This window comes from Antechinus flavipes, chromosome 2 (assembly GCF_016432865.1).
Source record: "Antechinus flavipes isolate AdamAnt ecotype Samford, QLD, Australia chromosome 2, AdamAnt_v2, whole genome shotgun sequence".
In the NCBI taxonomy this organism is placed as follows: Eukaryota; Metazoa; Chordata; class Mammalia; order Dasyuromorphia; family Dasyuridae; genus Antechinus; species Antechinus flavipes.
The window spans coordinates 325,832,936-325,852,085 of record NC_067399.1 but is presented as its reverse complement, the minus strand read 5'-3'; the positions used below and the strand labels follow the sequence as shown (position 1 = coordinate 325,852,085).

At 32.2% G+C, this 19,150-nt stretch overlaps 1 protein-coding gene across 1 annotated transcript in view; it reads right to left on the bottom strand.

Moving 5' to 3' along the window:
* Positions 1 to 19,150, bottom strand: part of PELI2 (pellino E3 ubiquitin protein ligase family member 2) — a 118,619-nt gene that overhangs the window by 43,609 nt on the left and 55,860 nt on the right. The window contains exon 2 of the mRNA XM_051977722.1: positions 1,895 to 2,024. Coding sequence (XP_051833682.1) covers positions 1,895 to 2,024 — 130 coding nt within the window. The remainder of the gene's footprint in view (positions 1 to 1,894; positions 2,025 to 19,150) is intronic.

Sequence of the window (19,150 nt, the reverse complement as noted above, 5' to 3'; positions counted from 1 at the left end):
TTTTCCTTCCATTAGCCTGTAAACTCCTTGAGAACAGAGACTAGTTTTTTGCCTTTCTTTTTATCATCACCTTAGCAGAAAGTCTGGCACTTATATTATTGTTATTATGACAAGTGTTTCTTATTGTAATGATTTCATGGATCCTTTTTGCAAATATTTATGAACAGCACAGAAATATAAAATAACCAAAATATATTAAAAATATATATATTTCTTGTTGCCTTAGGATGCACAATAAAACCAACCAGTTCTCATAATTCTTTAATTGAGTCTCCCAAAAACCCTGTGAGCCATTCTTTCATTTTGTTATTAATTTTCTTTTTTATTCTCAGTTATAAAAAGAATATCAAGATTAATATTTCAGTTCCAATCAAGGATTCTTATATTTAGATTAGCAACACCAGTTACATTGTTGATAATCTAAACATACTAGATACTAGAGAGTCAGAGGAGAACAGAATAACTTTAAGCATCAAATCCCAAAATAGGAAGACTAAATATATGAATAAACAGAATTAAATATTCAATATAATGATGAAATTATATGAGTTTAGAGGACAAGAAGTAAATCCAGAAAACTAGAGTTAATTGCACAACAATTACAAATAGAACCTCTTAAAATTAAATGTTCGAAGCTAAAAAAGAGTTGATAAAAGGAAACAGGAAGGAAATAAATTAAAGTAAAATAAAATGAGAATTTGAGAGGAAAATGCTTAAAGGAGAATAAGTAACACAGAAGAGAAAATATTAGAGAAATCGGAACGAATGATTCTATGATAAGAAAAAAAAATTATAGACCAAAGTCTATGGTGATAAAATTTAATGACCATCTAGTCTTTGCTTAACCAACAAAATAATATATGTACCCAAGACTCAGAAACAATTGAATACAGTACCATAATGACTGATAAATATATTAAAAATATATATTTCTTGTTGCCTTTGGATGCACAATAAAACCAACCAGTTCTCATAATTCTTTAATTGAGTCTCCCAAAAACCCTGTGAGTGAAAAAATATCATATTATCAATAATACTCTTAAGTGTCTAAAAACCATTTTTCCCATAAAATGTTTTCTACATTTCTTTGACCTTCCAGATTTCTTTTTATATCTTGCCTTATTTTCTTAGAATCTTTTAAAAAACTGAGTTTATTTTTGATTTCACTCCAAACTGCTTATAATTAGTTCCTCTCTTTCTTGCCAAAAACTTAAAGCTAAATAATATTGGTTTTTATTTTCCACATTTCTTTAACTCTTAATTTTAATTAAAAATACACTTTTTCTCATAGATCCAAACAAGTACATTATAAAAACCTCATCTACAAGGAATAGGCGAATTTTTGTCAAAATATTAACAGAGTTAGAGGTATGTTTTCAAAGTTTAGATAGAGGCACTAACATTACTTGCATTATCATGAAGTTATCAAAAACTTTAGTAATTTATTGTTAATATTTTATGGATAAGGAATCTATGTAGCTGATGAAATAAAATTAACCAAAAAGAATGGAAACTATTAATGAAGCTGTGGCCTTTTGTGTTTTTTTCTCCCTCTATAGCAGAAAACAAAATTCAAAACTATTTTTAAAATTCTGACATAGCATGTAGCAAATAGCACAAACAATTTCAGATTCAACAATAGAACTGATATGGTATATAGTAGTGATATATAGCCTTATGAAAACCATCTGGTTCAAAGAAGTAAAATGAAATATTTACTAGAAATAACAGAATCTTTCTTCTTAATACATATAACTAAATTTAATGACATGTGTGATTTTCATTATCTTCTAAGACCAACAATAATTGAAAAGAAGAAAATAAGTCCAGGAGAAATAAGCATAATTCAGAATAATTTCTTCTAATATATTCACTCTTCTTTCATGTCACATACCTTGGAAGTCTGAGGTGTTGTTATTACATGAACAGTGCTTGGCTTGACTCCATTAGCCTTTGAGCGTTTGTAGAGAGCAAACCTGCTTTTCCTACGTCCTCGGTCTCCATTAGGAAGTGCACCATTATACCTACAAAAACAGGTACAAGAGTTCACATATTTGAAAAATGAGATGGTAACAAAGTTTGGATAAAACAAGGGAAAAGATAATCAACCATAAAACATTTGCCACTAATAATGTTCCACAGAAAGAAAAAAGTGGCCAACCACTTATTATTACAGATTTTATCATAGATTAGTGGGAAAAAAATGTTAAATACCAAATCTCAGAGTAATGTATAGATAATTATAGGTTTGGCTTATATGAAAATGTTGAAAATAGCATTGACAATTTATTTAACTTACATTAAATATTTCAGCTCCCAAAATTAGGAAAAATAGAAAATCTCAATTTCCTTTTGTTTCCTAATTAAAAAACAACATAGTAACTGAAAAATAGGGTGGCTCAGGGATAGCTGCCTTCAAAAAGTCATTAAGATATGGGCTTCAGATTCCTTGAATACATATTGATACATATGAATATTTTGTTGTCATTAGAAGGACATTTTGAAGCTCTAAGCTGCAAGAGAAGGAAGGTGATAGTCAACATTCATTCAACATCATTGTAGCAAAAAGTTTCCAGCAGAGTATCATTGCTTTGCTTAACAAAGGACTCTTATTTTAACAATGATTTCAATAAAGGTATATATAGTATCTTTGTTAAAAACTGGCAGGAATGTAAGAGGGAAGGTAAAGGTTACAAACATTTAATAAGGACCACTATAAGCCAGGCTTGTGCTAAGTGTGCTACAAATATTATCCTATTTGATTTTCACAAGTTGGGGGGAGGGAGGGAGTAAGTAATATTGTCCCCTTTTTACAGTTGAAGAAACTGAGGCAGATAAAAGTTAACTGATTTGTCCAGGGTCACACAGTTAGTAAACATCTGAGGGTGCGTTTGAAATAAGGTCTTCCTGATTCCAGGTCCAGCACTCTATCCACTTTACCACTTAGCTAACAAAACTATGAAAGAAAATTCTGTGTGTGTGTGTGTTCCATTATACGCACAAGTCTATCAATAATAATTTTTATCCATGCAAATTATTTTAAATGTAGGCATTTTTCTACTTAAAGAATATCCAACTGACTAAATCTCCTTAGGCTGCCAGACTTTTGTATAACATGAATCATTTTAAAGACATTTTAGAGGATTCTTGAACAAAGAAAAACTATCAATATAATAAAACATAGTTACAGAGCACCAGATAAAAGTTAAGATCTTGTTTTATCAAATAGAAAAAGAGGTATTTTTAATCTTTCAGCACATCATGGAGAAGGTTTTTTCCTAAAAACTATTCAAATCTCTCTGACCATTCTGTTTTCCAACTGATCCAAACTGAAAAGTGAACTATGGTTATCCCTTCCATAACACAGGGGTTGGGGAAAAAGAGTAATCTGGAAAATTCAAGTAAATTCATGTAAAAAGTTTTGGCCCTCTGTTCATACCAAAGAGGTATGAATTTTTCTTTTTCCTTTATGGGGTGTATCTTATTATATATTTTATGGGGTAATATCTTATTATAAAATTTAATTAAGTATTTGGTCATAGGCTCTGTCACCTGCTGGCCTTCATATGCCATCTTCAACTTCTGCAAAGCTCCCAAAAAGAAATTTCATAAGGCAACCCATGTATATAAAAAACCTCCAAGAGGAAGAGTTGCAATGTGGAGGGGAATAACTGTAATCAGCGATTTTCCCATTATTTTTTTTCTTACCCTTCATGGAATGAGGAAAGAAAATGACTTTAAACAGATTCTTCCTCTCCCCAAAATTTTGGTCTATTTTTCATTCTTAACTTTGTATATACTTTCCTAAAAGAAATTAGTAGGGCTCTAGTGTAGGATAATTTTTAATGCTTTCTTAATATTTCTAAAAGAGGAAACAAGGGGATTTTGCTTTCACATAGGAAATGAGTCAAGCTGCAATAGGATCTTAACAGGCTAGAGTGTAGGGCTAAAATGATGAAATTCAATAAAGATCATTGTAAAGTCTTGTATTTGGACTAAATAAATAAATGAACTTCTTAAATAAAATGGAGACGGCATGGACATAAAGTTTTTTAAACAAGATCTGGGGATTTTAGTGGACCACAAGCTCAATTGTCAGCAGCATGATATAACGGCTCGGAAAAAGCTAATGAATACTGAACTACATTCAAGAGAGACATATCTTCCAGGAACAGGTAATAGGAAAAACAATGGTCCTCACCTGAAAGATTGTATTCAGTTCTGAGCTTTACAGTGTAAGAAAGGCACTTAAGAAAGTACTTGATTCCCATTCCTTCTCTTCAATAACATCTAGCATTTATTATAAATCTAAAAAGTATTTTGCATAATGATCCAGCACCACAAAAAGCAGCACAAATAATACTATCTCCATTTTGTAGATAAATCACCTGAAGCCCACAGAGGTAAGTCTAACTGGAACAATTAATTGTAGTCAGAGAACGTGAATTTGAAACCTGGACTGCTTAGGTTATTGTTATTTCCTTACATAAAAGAATAAAGTGGTTCACCTGGATGACAACTAAGGTCCCTTTCATGCTCTATATCTTTATCTTATGTATCTATTTATGATATGTCCCAAGGCATACAGGGGGAAATTGATAGACTTAGCCTCAAGTCTAAGCCTTCTAATTTCTGGTCTATTGTTCTTTCCAGTCTTCTCAACATTTCACATAGACACCTCCTCTCCAATGATACTGCTACTACTCTGGGGCCTTCAGACCCTCATCATCTCATGCCTGAACTGATCCATCCACTGAGGTATCAAAGCAATTTTTTTAAAGTGTTGATTTCATAAAGTGTTAAACTCCAGTATCTCCCTAATGCTTTTAGGATCAAAATATCAAATTTTCTGTCTGGCTCTCAACATTTTCTGTCTTCTCACACCTTACAAGCCTCCATGAGCCTGGCCTCTTTTCTGTTCCTCAAACAAGAGAATCACTTATCCCTCCCATTCTATGCATTTTCATTGGCAGCTCCTATCCACTGCCTCTCTATTCTACTTCAATTTTCAGGTAAAATCCCACCTTCTTCGAAAAACCTTTCTCAATCTTTTTTACTATTAATGCCTTCCTTCTGAAATGGTTTCCAATTTATCCGATATATGTTTAGTTTGTACATAGTCATTTGCTTGTTTATTATATTACTAGATTAAGAAGTCTTTAAAAGCAGAGATTGTTTTCTGCCTTCTGGTACTTAGGAATCTCTTAAGTTTGTCTTTTTTATTAGGGAACTTAGAAAACCACTGAGTTATGAACAAGTCAGTAAGTAATAATTAAGCACCAACCATGAGCTAAACACTGTGCTAAATGCTGGGAATAACAGAAAAAAAAAAGTATCTGCTCTCCAGGACTTTATATTCTATATACAGAGAAACCTTGGCTACAATCTAGGGGAGAGAGTAGGGAAAAGGGGGAGGGAAGGTAGATTGGAACACAAGATTTTGCAAGGGTTAATGTTGAAAAACTATCCACATATAACTTATTTGTATATTTTGAAATAAAAAAGCTTTAATTAAAAAGAAAGAAACCTTGGCCACAAATATTTAGAAAATCATTTTAAAATGAGTAAGTTTAGAAAGCAGTTTCATACAAGGTAATACTAATTACATGTCAGAAATGAAAGACTATGTTTTGCTTTCCAATTTTCAAGTTCATTTTTCATTTCTGGATTAACTAGTTTCAATCGTTTCTGAATTATGTCTTTTTTTACTACCTACAAATAGGTAATGAAAACTATTCAGTTATTTTGCCCCTTCAATGATACTTCAAAAGGACAAAAGATAAATGATATCAAAGCTATCATTCAAAATCTTGTAATAAAATTTTGGCACCATTCTTAAGAGGAAAACATTAGAATTGGAGTAAAAGAACTCCAGCTGCTTGTTCTACATTAGTTTCAGACTATCTCCTGAAATGTACTGGACAACTGTTTTAGGCTTGATTGCTTTTATACTGTCTGATGCTGTGATCTAATGCAGATTCAAAATAATAATAATGCTACTGTTAAAAACACATCCAACCAAGGAAAAGCAAATGGGATCGATTGGCACAGATTAAATGAAATATTGAAATAAAAAAATTAATGACATGTTAAGTACACTAAAGAAGAACTGTTCATTTTTTTTTTCTTCGGTGGGAATTAAAATTTCTGGTCTTTTTTGAATTTTGGCTTCAAAAGGACACAACTCTGGAGTGTCAATTATATAATGCTTTCCAAAATAAAATATTTTCCAACTTATTCCATGTATAAATAACAGTAAGAACTTTTTTGCCTTCTTGGTCAACTCATCCTCTGAGTCTATTGAGAGTAGAGGGGCACTGTTTACAGGACCAGAGGAACAGAGAGCAGCAAAAAGTTTTTCAGCACTGGAAATCACAATGGTTTGTGGATTACCAATGGACTGGAGAGTTAAATGAAAATTTTCTATTCCCTGATCCTTTGTTACACTACCTCATCATTAGACAGCAAGAAACATCCCCAAAACTTTAGTCTAAATCATGCTCAGGAATCAAGGTTAAGAAGTCAACAATACTGATATAATATGAGGGCAAAGTATATCCTCCTCTTATCCCAGAAGATAAAGTTGCTATTGTTAGAGTTAAAGGAATTCCTTTCAGAAGACAAACAGGCTAGATTCTCTGCCTGGTTTCCAGATTCTCTTGAGAAGATGAAAAATAGCATTCTATCATCAACCTGGTCTTCTGCCTTGAAGAAGGGAGAATTAACACTATTCATTCAAGGCCAAGAACCTATCCCCTTGACTGAACTGCATAAAGCCCAGGGAGGACTCTATTCTGAAGCCAAACTCCTAAATAAATTGAAAATGTACTTAAACCAATTCCTCAATGAATAACAAACTCCCCACAGGTCATACCGGCCATCTTCCCTATTGTTATGATTCTGTATCCTCAGGGATCATCATACTGTTCCTGAGCCACACTGCCCAATCTTTCAGTCCCATTCCCTTACACCAAACCTCACTAATATCCCATTCTAAAGCTATCTGTCCCTGCCACTGAGCTCTTTGGAAGGCCTGCTCCACATACCATAAACGTGCTTTCATCTTAAATCTTTTTCTTTCCCACTCCTTCATCTACTATCTTTCTCTGACAATGCATTTTTTTCTGGCGTTCCTTTCTTTCACTAGCTACACTAATTTACAGCCTCTCCCCTTCCCTTTCCCCCAATCTTCAACCTTCAGTCCTACCCCACCTACTCATTGGTTGATATGGGGAGCTGAAATATTTCTTTCATTTCCATCTCATTCTGACTATCAGATTCTCCCACTACCATCATCATTCAATAACCTCTCCTTTGAACTTTTTCAATCCCTATCTACAACCCAATCAAAAATAGCTATAGTCTACTGACCTTTGGGGCATTCACTCTTTTCCTCAATTACTTCAATCCCTGGCTCAGTCTTTCTCTCCTCATCTCCTGGAGTCAGACTAGAAAAGATCAACAAACACACTCATACTTCCTCAAATATCCTAATTACACAATTCCTCAACTTATTCATTTCATATGATCTATTCTTCCATTCACACACAAAATGCTCATAGTCTCCTTGATCTTACCATCATTTAGAAATACACCATTTCTGAATTCACAAACTCTAAAATTCCCTTATTACAATCTCATCATTCCTTCTCTTCCTTTGCCTTACAACTTCAAACCATGTTATTCATCTACATCGTAACCTCCAAACCTTGACCTCCTCAATTCTTTCCCCATTACTCCAGCATTATCTACATTCTCCTCCCTTCCCAACTTGAGTCCCTGGAGAACTAGATAAACTCTATAATTATCTCTTTGCTTAAGTCTGCTGGCCCTTTATATCACTAATCTCTGACCAGCCTCAGCTTTGATCTACTCCCATCATCAGCTGTCTTAGCTCCTATACAAATGCTGCTACAACTCTGTGTCACCTCTTCCTTCCTACTTCTCAATAAACTCCAAAGGCTTACTATCATTTTCAGGATGAAAAATAAATTCTCTATTAGGCATATATTCAAATGCCTTCCTCTCTCTGTCTCTCTGTCTCTGTCTCTGTCTCTGTCTCTGTCTCTGTCTCTCTCTCTCTCTCTCTCACACACACACACACACACACACACACACCATTTATGCAATCCAATGATACTAGCCTCCTCCTTGTCCCTCCTTATCTCTGCCTACTACTGGTGTCCCTGATTTCCTTCAAGTTCTAGGTAAAATCCAATTTCCTATAGAAAGCCTTTCCTGACCCTTTTAATTTAAGTGCCTCCCTCTGTGATTTATTTCATATTTATCCAGTATATAAGTTATCTGTATATATGTGTTTCAATGCCATCTCCTCTTTAGACTGTGGGCCCCTTAAATCCTGAGACTAATTTTTTTTTTCTTTGTATTCCTTAGCACTTTGGTACACAATAGGTATTTATTAAATGTTTATGAACTGAACTACTTTCATGATTTTTTGCTAGGATTAGCAAAGCCATTATTTTAAGAAGTAGCTAAGGAAGCAAATGTGAATGCACAGAAAACTCAAGAAAGAATAATGGGGGAGGAATACAAAATACAAAAGTTTTCCTTATGTTAAAACATCCCTGCATTCCTGATATGAATTCTGCTTGGTCTTAATATATAATCTTAATAATATATTGTTCTAATCTTTTAGCTAGTACTTCATTTAGGATTTTTGCATCCATAATCATTAATGAAATTGGTCTATAATTTTCCTTCTCTGTTTTTACTTTTCCTGGTTTAGACATCATATTTATTTCACACAAAAGATGTTGGTAGAACCCTTTCTATGTCTATCATTCTATTTAATTTATTTAATATTGGGATTAGCTGATCTTTAAATATTTGATAGAATTTATATGTCATGGACAGATTTGCTCAAAATAAGGAAGAAAAAAATGAGCAGAACCAAGAGAATTATATATACAGCAAAAGCAATATTTTTTTTAAAAACCATAGTTTTTTAAATGAGTTAATTTAAGTCATTCTGAGTATTATAAATCACCCAAATTAACTACAAAGGATCTTCAAAGGAAGATGCTATCTGTTGAAATAAGAACTTTTAAATAGAAGTATAGAATGATTTTTATACACACACATGCACACCCACACTCACACACATTTGTGCCTAGTGGCAGCCATGAAGAGCAGAGAGTGTAAGAAATAAGAAAAGAAAAACAAAAACAGAAAGTTACATAATTTTATTACATATTTTAAAGGAATAGCAAGTTACACATAACAGATTTGCTGTTTTATGTGCAATTTATCTTTTTTTTTTAATCTACTATGTCATAGGAAAGCTTGTATTACTTCATAAATTGAAGTTTTTTAAAAAGAGAGATAAGAACCCAGATTACAGAGATTAGCACTAATAGACCACAGAAAAGTGGTCACTCTAATGTCACGTGTTTATTTTGCTAAGGAGAGTGATCAAAAATAACAAACATATCTACATTATCTACTTTATAGTACTGTCTAGTCAATCATGGCCTGACAAAAATAAATAAATAAATACTGTGATCTTTGAGTTGCAGGGACAAGTCCACCAAAAACAATTTTCATGAATTTATCATCATTTTAAATTTAAGCACTGATCTGTTTTGATTTTTTTTGAGGGACATCTAAATTGACAAAGTTCCCTCATGAATTAAGATACAACTCTCCCAGAAAACGTTCTTAAAGTGATATGTATAGGATTCTTGAGCAAGAAAAAAATTTTACAATGTGAAAAAAGTTACATAGTTACAAGTAATTAAAATTACTTAACTATAAAATAATAGTATCTAGACTCTAAAATACACAGTATCAAAAAAAGCCATACAGTAAAGATGAAAGAAAGGACAGAAAAAGGTCCTGACAAAGACCAAAGAGGAAACGAAGCTGAAAATACAGGTAAATAAAAGGAAACCCAAAACAAAATCAAGAAATACTATAGATGTTTATCTAAGAGAATCCCTAATAGGTAAATACAGAAGAAATAAATTCCATAAAAATCTCAAGGATAATCTTGGGGAGGGGGGAGGGAGGGCGGGGAATGGCTGAGCAAATCACAAGTCTCCAAGAATAGCCAAAAGAAATAAAACAAGAGATAAAAAAATTAATAATAAAATCAGAATCAAGAGCATTGGAGAAAAAAAGTTGTAAAAAGATGAACAGCTTAAAACAAGTAGAACAATCATAACCAAGTAGTGAGTTCCTGAAAATGAAATAGAGAAAACAAAACCCAATGATTCCAGAAGCAAAAAGAAATATTACTAAAAAATAAAAAACCCAAAGAAATAATAGATAAAGTGAGCTATCCTTCCCTCTCATCACTCCTTCCTCCCCCAAAAAAGACCTGAAAATAAGTTGTGGAGAAATGATTTAAAAATCATGGGCCATGCAAAGGGCTACAAAACTGTGCATACGCTTTGATCCAGCAGTGCCACTCCTAGGTCTGTATCCTAAAGTGTTCATAAAAAAGGGGAAAGAATACACATGTAAAAAAATATTTAATATTTGTTCTATAAGAAATGATGAACATGCTGATTTCAGAAAAGCCTAGAAAGACTTAATATGCACTGATGCTGAGTGACATAAGTAGCACCAGAACACTATACACAGTAACAGCAATTATTGTGTGATGATTAACTACGATACTTAGCTTTTCTCAGCAATACAGTGATATAAAACAATTTCAATAGACTTGTGATGGAAAAATCATACCCATATCCTCAGAGGGAATTATGGACACTGATTGCAAATCAAAGCTTATGATTTTCATTTTTTTTTCTTTCTCATGGCTTTTCCCTTTAGTCTTGACTTTTCTTTCCAACATGATTAATATGGAAATATGTTTTAAATGATTGTACACGCATAGCCCATATCAGATTGCTTGCTTTGTTGGGGAGGGAAGGAGAGAGGAAAAATTTGGAACTCTCAAATGTTACAAAAATGAATGCTGAAAACTATCTTTACATATAATTGGAAAAGTATTATTAAATATTAAAAATAACTATGGACCACCAAATCACTAACAATTTAAAATAAGCCCATTATACTCTTCAGATTTGCAAAGATAACTGAAAAAATGCCAACTGCTGAAGGATCTGTGAAAGATTAGGCATATTATAAACAGCTGAAGGATTAATATAGATGGAAAGTAATTTTTATTTTACTCAACAAGTCACCAAATTGCACATTTATTTTGAAATCCTAATACTACTAATAAGCCTATGTGTCAAAGAGATCACAGAATTAGGACAAGGACACATATAAATAAAAATTTTTATACCAGCATTTTTTATCATAGCAAAGAACTAGAAAAAAGTATGTAATAATCAACTGAGGTATGACTAATTACGGTATGTGACTAACAAATTATGCTATAAAAAAGGATTTAAGGGACAGAGAACAAAAGGAATTACTTATATGACTGATAAAATGAATTGGACAGGTTTGGGAGAACAATTTTAAATTTTATAATAATTTTATAATTTTAAATTTTATAATAATTTTAAAGCAAAACAACTCTGAAAAATTATGATCAAGTCAACGAACCAATTGTAATTCCAAAAGACTCATAATGAATTATAGCAAAAAAACCAAACCTAAAAACAAAAACAAAAACCCACTCACAAAATTAGAAACAAATATATGCTCATCAATTGGGGTGTGGTTAAATAAATTATAATATACAAATGTAATGAAAAATCATTAAATGATATGAGATGAAAATGAATAACTATGGGAAGGAAAAGAGGAAATAAAACGAGTTGTATGAAAAAGAGCAAAGAATGGAGAACTAAAAGAACAAATATACAAAAGCTACAACAATGTCAATGAAAACATTAAAATTAATGTTAAGTAACCAAATTTAGTTGTATAGGATAAGACATCGGGCAAGTCAGAAATCTTTCTAGCCTTCAAGTTTCTTTTCTGTAAAATATGGATAAATTAATTGGTTACTTCTTTTCTAGAGCTATGACTGTATAATCCCTTTTGTGGAGAAGTGATGGACTATTATTGTGGATTTTATACATATTAGATAGTTATGGTTTTAATTGTTTTGCTTCATTGTACTTTGTAAGACAGAATAGTATTACAGAGAGGGATTTGGGGAAGTAACAGTTTGGTAAAAAAAAACAACTAAAAAAGTAGCAATAAAAAATTTTAAATAGTACACAGGTTTCAATTTCTATGCTTATAGTTCATTCTCTATTGGCTACAGCCAAGTATTCTCTATCATATATGTCTCTCAAAATAAACTATGTAGACTTTGGCTAAGAGACAAATCAAGCCAATACCTTTTAAAAGCATCATCAGGTCAAATTTTACTCTTTCTTTCTCTAAATTAGTGGATTCAATTAAACAACTTTTTACTAAATTATATAAGTAGTCCACTACTGTGTTCTAATAACTTTAGCATCTCTTTTGCATTTATAGATGATTTTTGTAACTTTTCTTGTGTTAGTTTTAATGATTTCTTTCGTCTTTAAATTAACCAATCAAAATATTGACGATGTGACTTTTAAAAAATAAGTTTTTCCTGCATATCCCCTCAAAGTGACAAAGACATAAATATGATAAAACTCTATAGGAAGAAAGAAATGCATTTATTTATCATGGGTGGGATTGCAAATTGGTAGAAATTCATTTGGAGAACAATATAGCAGAAAATTAATAAAAGGAACTTCACTGAATTTGGTGTCTATAACATCTAAATTCAATATCAGTCTTTTTCTGCTTATTACCTGTGTTGCCTTAGATGAATCGTCAAACTTCTCTGGGCCTCAGATTATCATCTGTAAAAAGAAGTGGTTGAAGTAGGTGATCTTTAAGATATAGTTTAGCTCTAAAGCTATGATCCTACAAGAACAGTGGATGATCCAATAAATTCATTACTAGAAATAAGTGAGAATTATAAAAAGAAAAAAAATCTACAATTAAAGATAGTTCTAAGAATGTTATTTGGTTCTTTTTTTAAAAAGGTGAAAACTGGTATTTTGACAGAACAATTACAGACAAGTAATTGGAAAGTGGCTACATAAATTGTGATACATCAATATAATGAAATATAATACAATTAAGAAAATTATTAGGAATATGAATAAATTTGAAGACATGAAATAATATAAACAAAAAAGGATATGCAATAGAATTACATACAATAGAAAAGTATGCAATAGAATTACAAAAAGAAAATGCACCAATTTATAAACACATACATTTGTATGTAAAGATAAAGAAAGACAAACAATAAGCTTTTTTGGATATTTCCTATTTGAAATTCATATATTTATATGGAAAGAGTTGGCACACAGGCTTAATAGTTCTCGTTGATTTTTAAAGTCTTCATTTTACAATGTTCAATTAGAAATGGTCTTAAGTGGTTCAAAATTCTAAGTGTCATTTTTTTTAACTGCTAAAAGGATCCAAAAAGAAGGGAATTTAATAATTCTATTTGCTTTTTAATCATCAAATCCCTAGTGGAACTTTTATTAGGTCTTTGATATCTAATTATTCAACAGAATAAGCAAAAAATCTTTTAGACCAAAGTTTTATGTCTATATTATTCATAAATATTGTCTGATCCTACGCAAATAAGCTTTAACAGCACCCTGAGTTGCTATCTCTACAATTAAGTCTGTTTTCTATTATGCATTATAAAGAGAAATTTCAAGGCACAGATAATAAGACGCATTCAAAGTCTGAAAGCAAATCAGAAATTGAGCCTCAAGTTGGACTGCCTGTCAACATCTCACACAGTGATCAATGTCTTATCACATCCCCTTTTCCAATAACTAAAACCCAGCATGATTCCCAAACATCTTTTATTACACAACATCTTCACCCTCCACTAACAGCTAAAACAGCTTTTCACAGAATCAAGAACATAAGAACTTGAATTTAGAGATAAAAAGGACCTTTCAAGATAATCTAATTCAATCTTTTCAATTCACAGTTGAGAAAAAATAAGCCTTAAGAGGTTAAGTGATTTTGGAAAATCACATAATTTGAGAGTAATTAAGGGAGCATATCCGAAAGGAATTCCCATTCTAACATGAATAAATGGTCATGCAGTGTTTGCTTGCCAAACTAACTCTCAGGCCTAAATAGACCTCTTTCCCATTTCTACCTAATACTTTGGTTTTGCTCTTAGGATCAAATAGGTTAAGCCTAATTTCTTCCATATGACAACTTTTCAGATAATTGAAAGCCAATCAGTCTTCTCTTTTCCCAACTAAATTCCCAGTTCCTTCTCTTGATTCTCTGTGTTCTGGGCTCAAAATCTTGGTTGCTTTCCTCTAAACACTCATCCTCTTATGCATATCCTTCAAAACTTGCCACAGAGGTATCTAACCATTTTAGATCACATCTTAGGCTTCCTTTCTGGAAGTCCAAGATTAAATCAACCTTTTTGAGGGATAAAGTGGGTGGCATAAAGTACTAAAGTTTATAGTAAACCAAGATCTTTTTTAGATAAAATACAATCTCATTAAGCTTTTCCCATTCTGTATTTCTCAAAAGTCACATAGGTAGCAAATAGCAAAGGCAGAACTTGAATCCAGGTATGCTGACACCAAAATAAGCAATCTTTATATAAAACACATATGTTTTAAAAGGTTAAATGAATTAAAATTGAGTTCTAAGAAATTTAGGAGAGCCTTTCATATAACTACAGACTACAAGCAGTATTGCAAAACTAGATGTAGAAAAACTATGTGTATGTTGAAAAATTAGAAAAATGTCTATCCCGGGCATGTTCACATGGACTTTCTCCAGAGGAATGACCGGGTGACAACAATTTGTTCCAAAGACCAGGAAGGTGGTTGAAGCAGATGCTATAGAATGCTTAGTTAGAGCTTTGTCAGACATCACAGATGCTAATGTCATCCTCTGTATTCCAGGCCATCACCAGTTATCTTGATTTTGGTCTTGCTATAGTACTTAAAACATTCTGCAGGAGAAAGTGAAGCGAAGGATTTTGTACAACTCTGCCTCACTTTAATCCAATTCACACTTAAGTTAAGATATCACTCCCAATGTCATTGGTCCTTTGTGGGCAACAATAATGCCAAGAGATTTCTCCAAGTTCTGAGCTTTTTTTTAGTCTAGTAGGTATAGGAAACTCCAAGTATAGAAATTCTCTCATCAATGCAGATCTCCAATTTATATGCAATATGGACATTGGATGACCATTTATTCATGTTAGAATGGGAATTCCTTTCAAATATGGCCCCTTAACTACTCTCAAATTATGTGATTTTCTAAAATCACAATCTCTTAAGGCTTCATTTTTCTCAAGTGTGAATTAAAAGGGTTGGATTAGATGATCTTGAAAGGTCCCTGTTATCTCTAAATTCAAGTTCTTGTGTTCTTGATTCTATCAAAAGCTGTCCCTATTTTACATGTCCATGTAAGAAAAATATACTAAAGTTAATTTACAAGGTTAATGCTATTTTAGTCAAAATATTAAAGAATTATTTCATAGAACTTGATAGAATAACAAGATTCATTTGAAGGGGAAAAAAAGTTAAGAATATGAAGGGAAATGAAAAAAGGTTGAAGTGAAGAAATAATGCTTCCAGATCTCAAACAATATTACAAAGTAGAAGTTATTGAGATTTTTGGTATTGGTTAAAAAAAGAAAGAGAAGATGAACAAAACTGATTATACATGGGAGAAACAGCTATAATGGAACTTAATAACCCAATGTTCAATAAACCTGAAAGCATAAATTATTTAGAAAATAACTCCTTATTGATGGAAAAACTAGAAAATAGTTGGCAGAAATTGGAATTAGACCAACATAATATATATCATAGTCAACTCAAAATAGGTATGATCTGAATATTAAATGCCTTTAAAAAATCAAAAGAAAGCAGGTCCTATACCTTACAAAGCTATACATAGAAAGTCAGAGGATATTACAAAAGATGAAAGAGAACCTTTTAATTATATGAAATTGAAAAGCTTCCATACAAAATTATTGCAGAATTATGATAAGAAAGGGTAATGGTCAAATAAGAAAACATCTTTGTATCAATTTTTTTTTGGATAATACTGTGTTATCCAAAATATATTAATTAACAATTAATAGATAAAAAGATTCTATGTATAAATACAGATATATAGCTACTGATAACTAGTTAGTTGGCTAGCTTAGTGAAGTTTGAAGTTTTAATAGCTTACAATAACTTTAATAGGCATAAACATTTATGACTAGTAAATCAATTAGCATTTATTAAGTACCTACTATATTCTAGACACTGTGCTAAGCACTAGCAATACCAAGAGAAGTAAAAAAACAAAACAAAACAAACAGTCTCTGCTTTCCAGGAGCAAGTCTAATACAAGGGATAACAATATCCAGTAATTATGCATAAACAAAATATAGAATAAATTACAGGTAGTCTCTGGGAAATTTTCCTGCCTGATAATGCTAATATTTGATTTTTCTTGTTTCAGTTATTTCTAAAATGACCAAAAATGGTTTTGGAGCAGTTCTTTTTTTACCTCTTATGATTGAGAACTTTGAAATGGTTATCGGCTTCAGTTAATCTTATAAAACTGGGATTCTAATTTCCCTGCCTATTTTACAGGTTTATTTTAAGAAAAGCACTTTCTAAACTGTGAATACTAAATAAATTATGAGCTAATATAAAACTATTTAATTTCAAACAAATCTAATTAAAGTAAATATAATAGTGGATTTACCACAACTGATAAAAAAATAGATAAATATATTTATTGAAGACAAACATGTTTATACCCATTTTGAGTTGACTATGATATATATTATGTTGGTCTAATTCCAATTTCTGCCAACTATTTTCTAGTTTTCCCATCAATAAGGAGTTATTTTCTAAATAATTTATGCTTTCAGGTTTATTGACCATTGGGTTATTAAGTTCCATTATAGCTGTTTCTCCCATGTATAATCAGTTTTGTTCCTCTTCTCTTTCTTTTTTTAACCAATACCAAAAATCTCAATAACTTGATCTGTATAGAATCAAAGTATATGGAATTCTTAGTAAATTTTATCTTTTTTTTTAAGGAGAATTTGGTGAGTTTGCTCCCTGAATAGTAACTGGTAATAATAATAGCAGTTACACTGACTTTTCAAAACAATCACAAGAAGCACCTTCACAGTAAAAATATTTTTAAGTGCTTTACTCTCATAATGTTCCTTTCCACTTATATCTAATTCTTTAATTTATCCCAATATATTAAAATTTCTTAGTAATATAACACTAATTAAAATTGACAACTTTCTCAAAATGTTTATAGGACTTATAAAAAAGTCAATCCACTATTTTTGTAAGAGCTATGGAGATACCATGACAAGGCACAAGACAATAACTAAGCTATGAGTCAAAGAAAGGAAAAGCCAGGAAAAATGTGTGTCCTGTATTTAAGAGGAAGGATGTTAATGTTCTTTAAAAATAACAAAACCTAAAATACCTCTTTTTATCTCGTGAAAAATGTCTAAGTGCACGTTTTCTCAGAATTCAAGCATTGTAACTAGGACACAAGCTTAAATAGTTAATCAGTTAATAATGTTGTACATGAAGCAGTAAAAGAGAATGCTTACTTACTCAGATATTTACCAAAAATGTCTTCACACCCTAAATAAGTAGAATTACTAGACTAGATAGATCAGAGTTCTCTACATAGAGTGCTATCTTTATTTTAACAGGAGACAGTTGACAGAGGGCTTAGTCTTATGAAAAAAAAATTTTAAGTGACTTGATGATACTGTAGTTAAAATTGCTTCACACAGTAAATAGAAAAAAGTACCTAAGTTATAATGAATCTATATCAACCTGGAGGGAAATCCCTAGTATACAGAGTAAATTGGGGCCTATATTCCTAGCCTCATCCTATTTAATACTTGCATCAATTTTTATTATCAAAATTTCCAATTAACATTAAGCTAGGAAGGATGTTGGATGACAGAATCTGGAGCAAAACAAAGTCCAGATAACTCAGATTTTGCCTTCCAGCTTCAAAACAAAAACAAAAACAAAACAAACAAACAAACAAAAAAAAAAAAAAAACAGCTTTTAGATCTTAATAACCTGGTTCATGTGGATTGGTAATTGTGGTGTTCTTTTCTTTAAAATATAATGGTTCTCTCTGGGAGCAGGTTTCTTGGGGAGGTTTTCTGGAGGCAGCCTTAGTTTTGGTAATCACTCCAAATGCAGCCAGGTATTAAAAGTTCAGATCTTTTATTGCTTCCTCCAAAATAGCCTGGTTAGTTTTCTTGGTGGCCTATCTCTCTATTTGATTCCAAGAGCTCCCTCTGAATGTCTCCAAATCCAAAGGTTTGTCCTTCCACCTCCAGCCAGCACCAAGGTGAAAGTTAGAATGAATCTGACTCTACTTCCAAGAGTGAGCTTATGGGCTTCCTCCCAGAGTTCTCCTCTGACTCCTGGCAATGTTCCCAACTAACTAACTGACTGAAGCTCCAAGAGCTTCTTATATATGATCTCTTAAAGTGTGAACACAAAGGTTGACTCCTCCTCTGAGGGAGGGATTAAGGGAGGTACAATATTCACAAAGTTACAAAGTTAACTTTGTGAATCTCCCATACTTGTGAACTCCAAAGAGTACTTAAATACATTAGTGAGTTAGAGAATTTGCTAAGTGTAATGACCGCGTATTTAAAATCAGCCGGAGTCAGGAAATCAGGTTAAGGGGAAAATCTTCAATATTTATTGAAGTGAAGAGGTGAATAAAGATTGCAATAGCAAATATAGGCAAGAAAGATTGCGATAGCAAATATAGGCAGTTGTGACAGGAAGGCAGCTAAGAGAGAGAGACGCAAGCCGAGCCATGACAATGGCAATCCCAAAAGTCTCTCCTCCCCTTCCTTTTCCACTCCCCTGCCTCCACCCACCAAAATCGTCATTTCCTATACAACACATCAGGACTTGCACAAAGAGTGGGTGGGGGCCATTCTTTCTCCAAGCTTATATATTAATAGAGTATGGTCCAATTACTATTTAGCCTCATATGCTTGGGACCTCAGTGTATCAACTCAAGCCTCAGCCCATTACAGCTAAGTACCATGCTAAATTAGCACTTTGTAAAGATTCACCCTAAGGTGTGAACCAATAAGCATTGTATCAATACCACTGAGTTCACACTCGGATTCTAACAG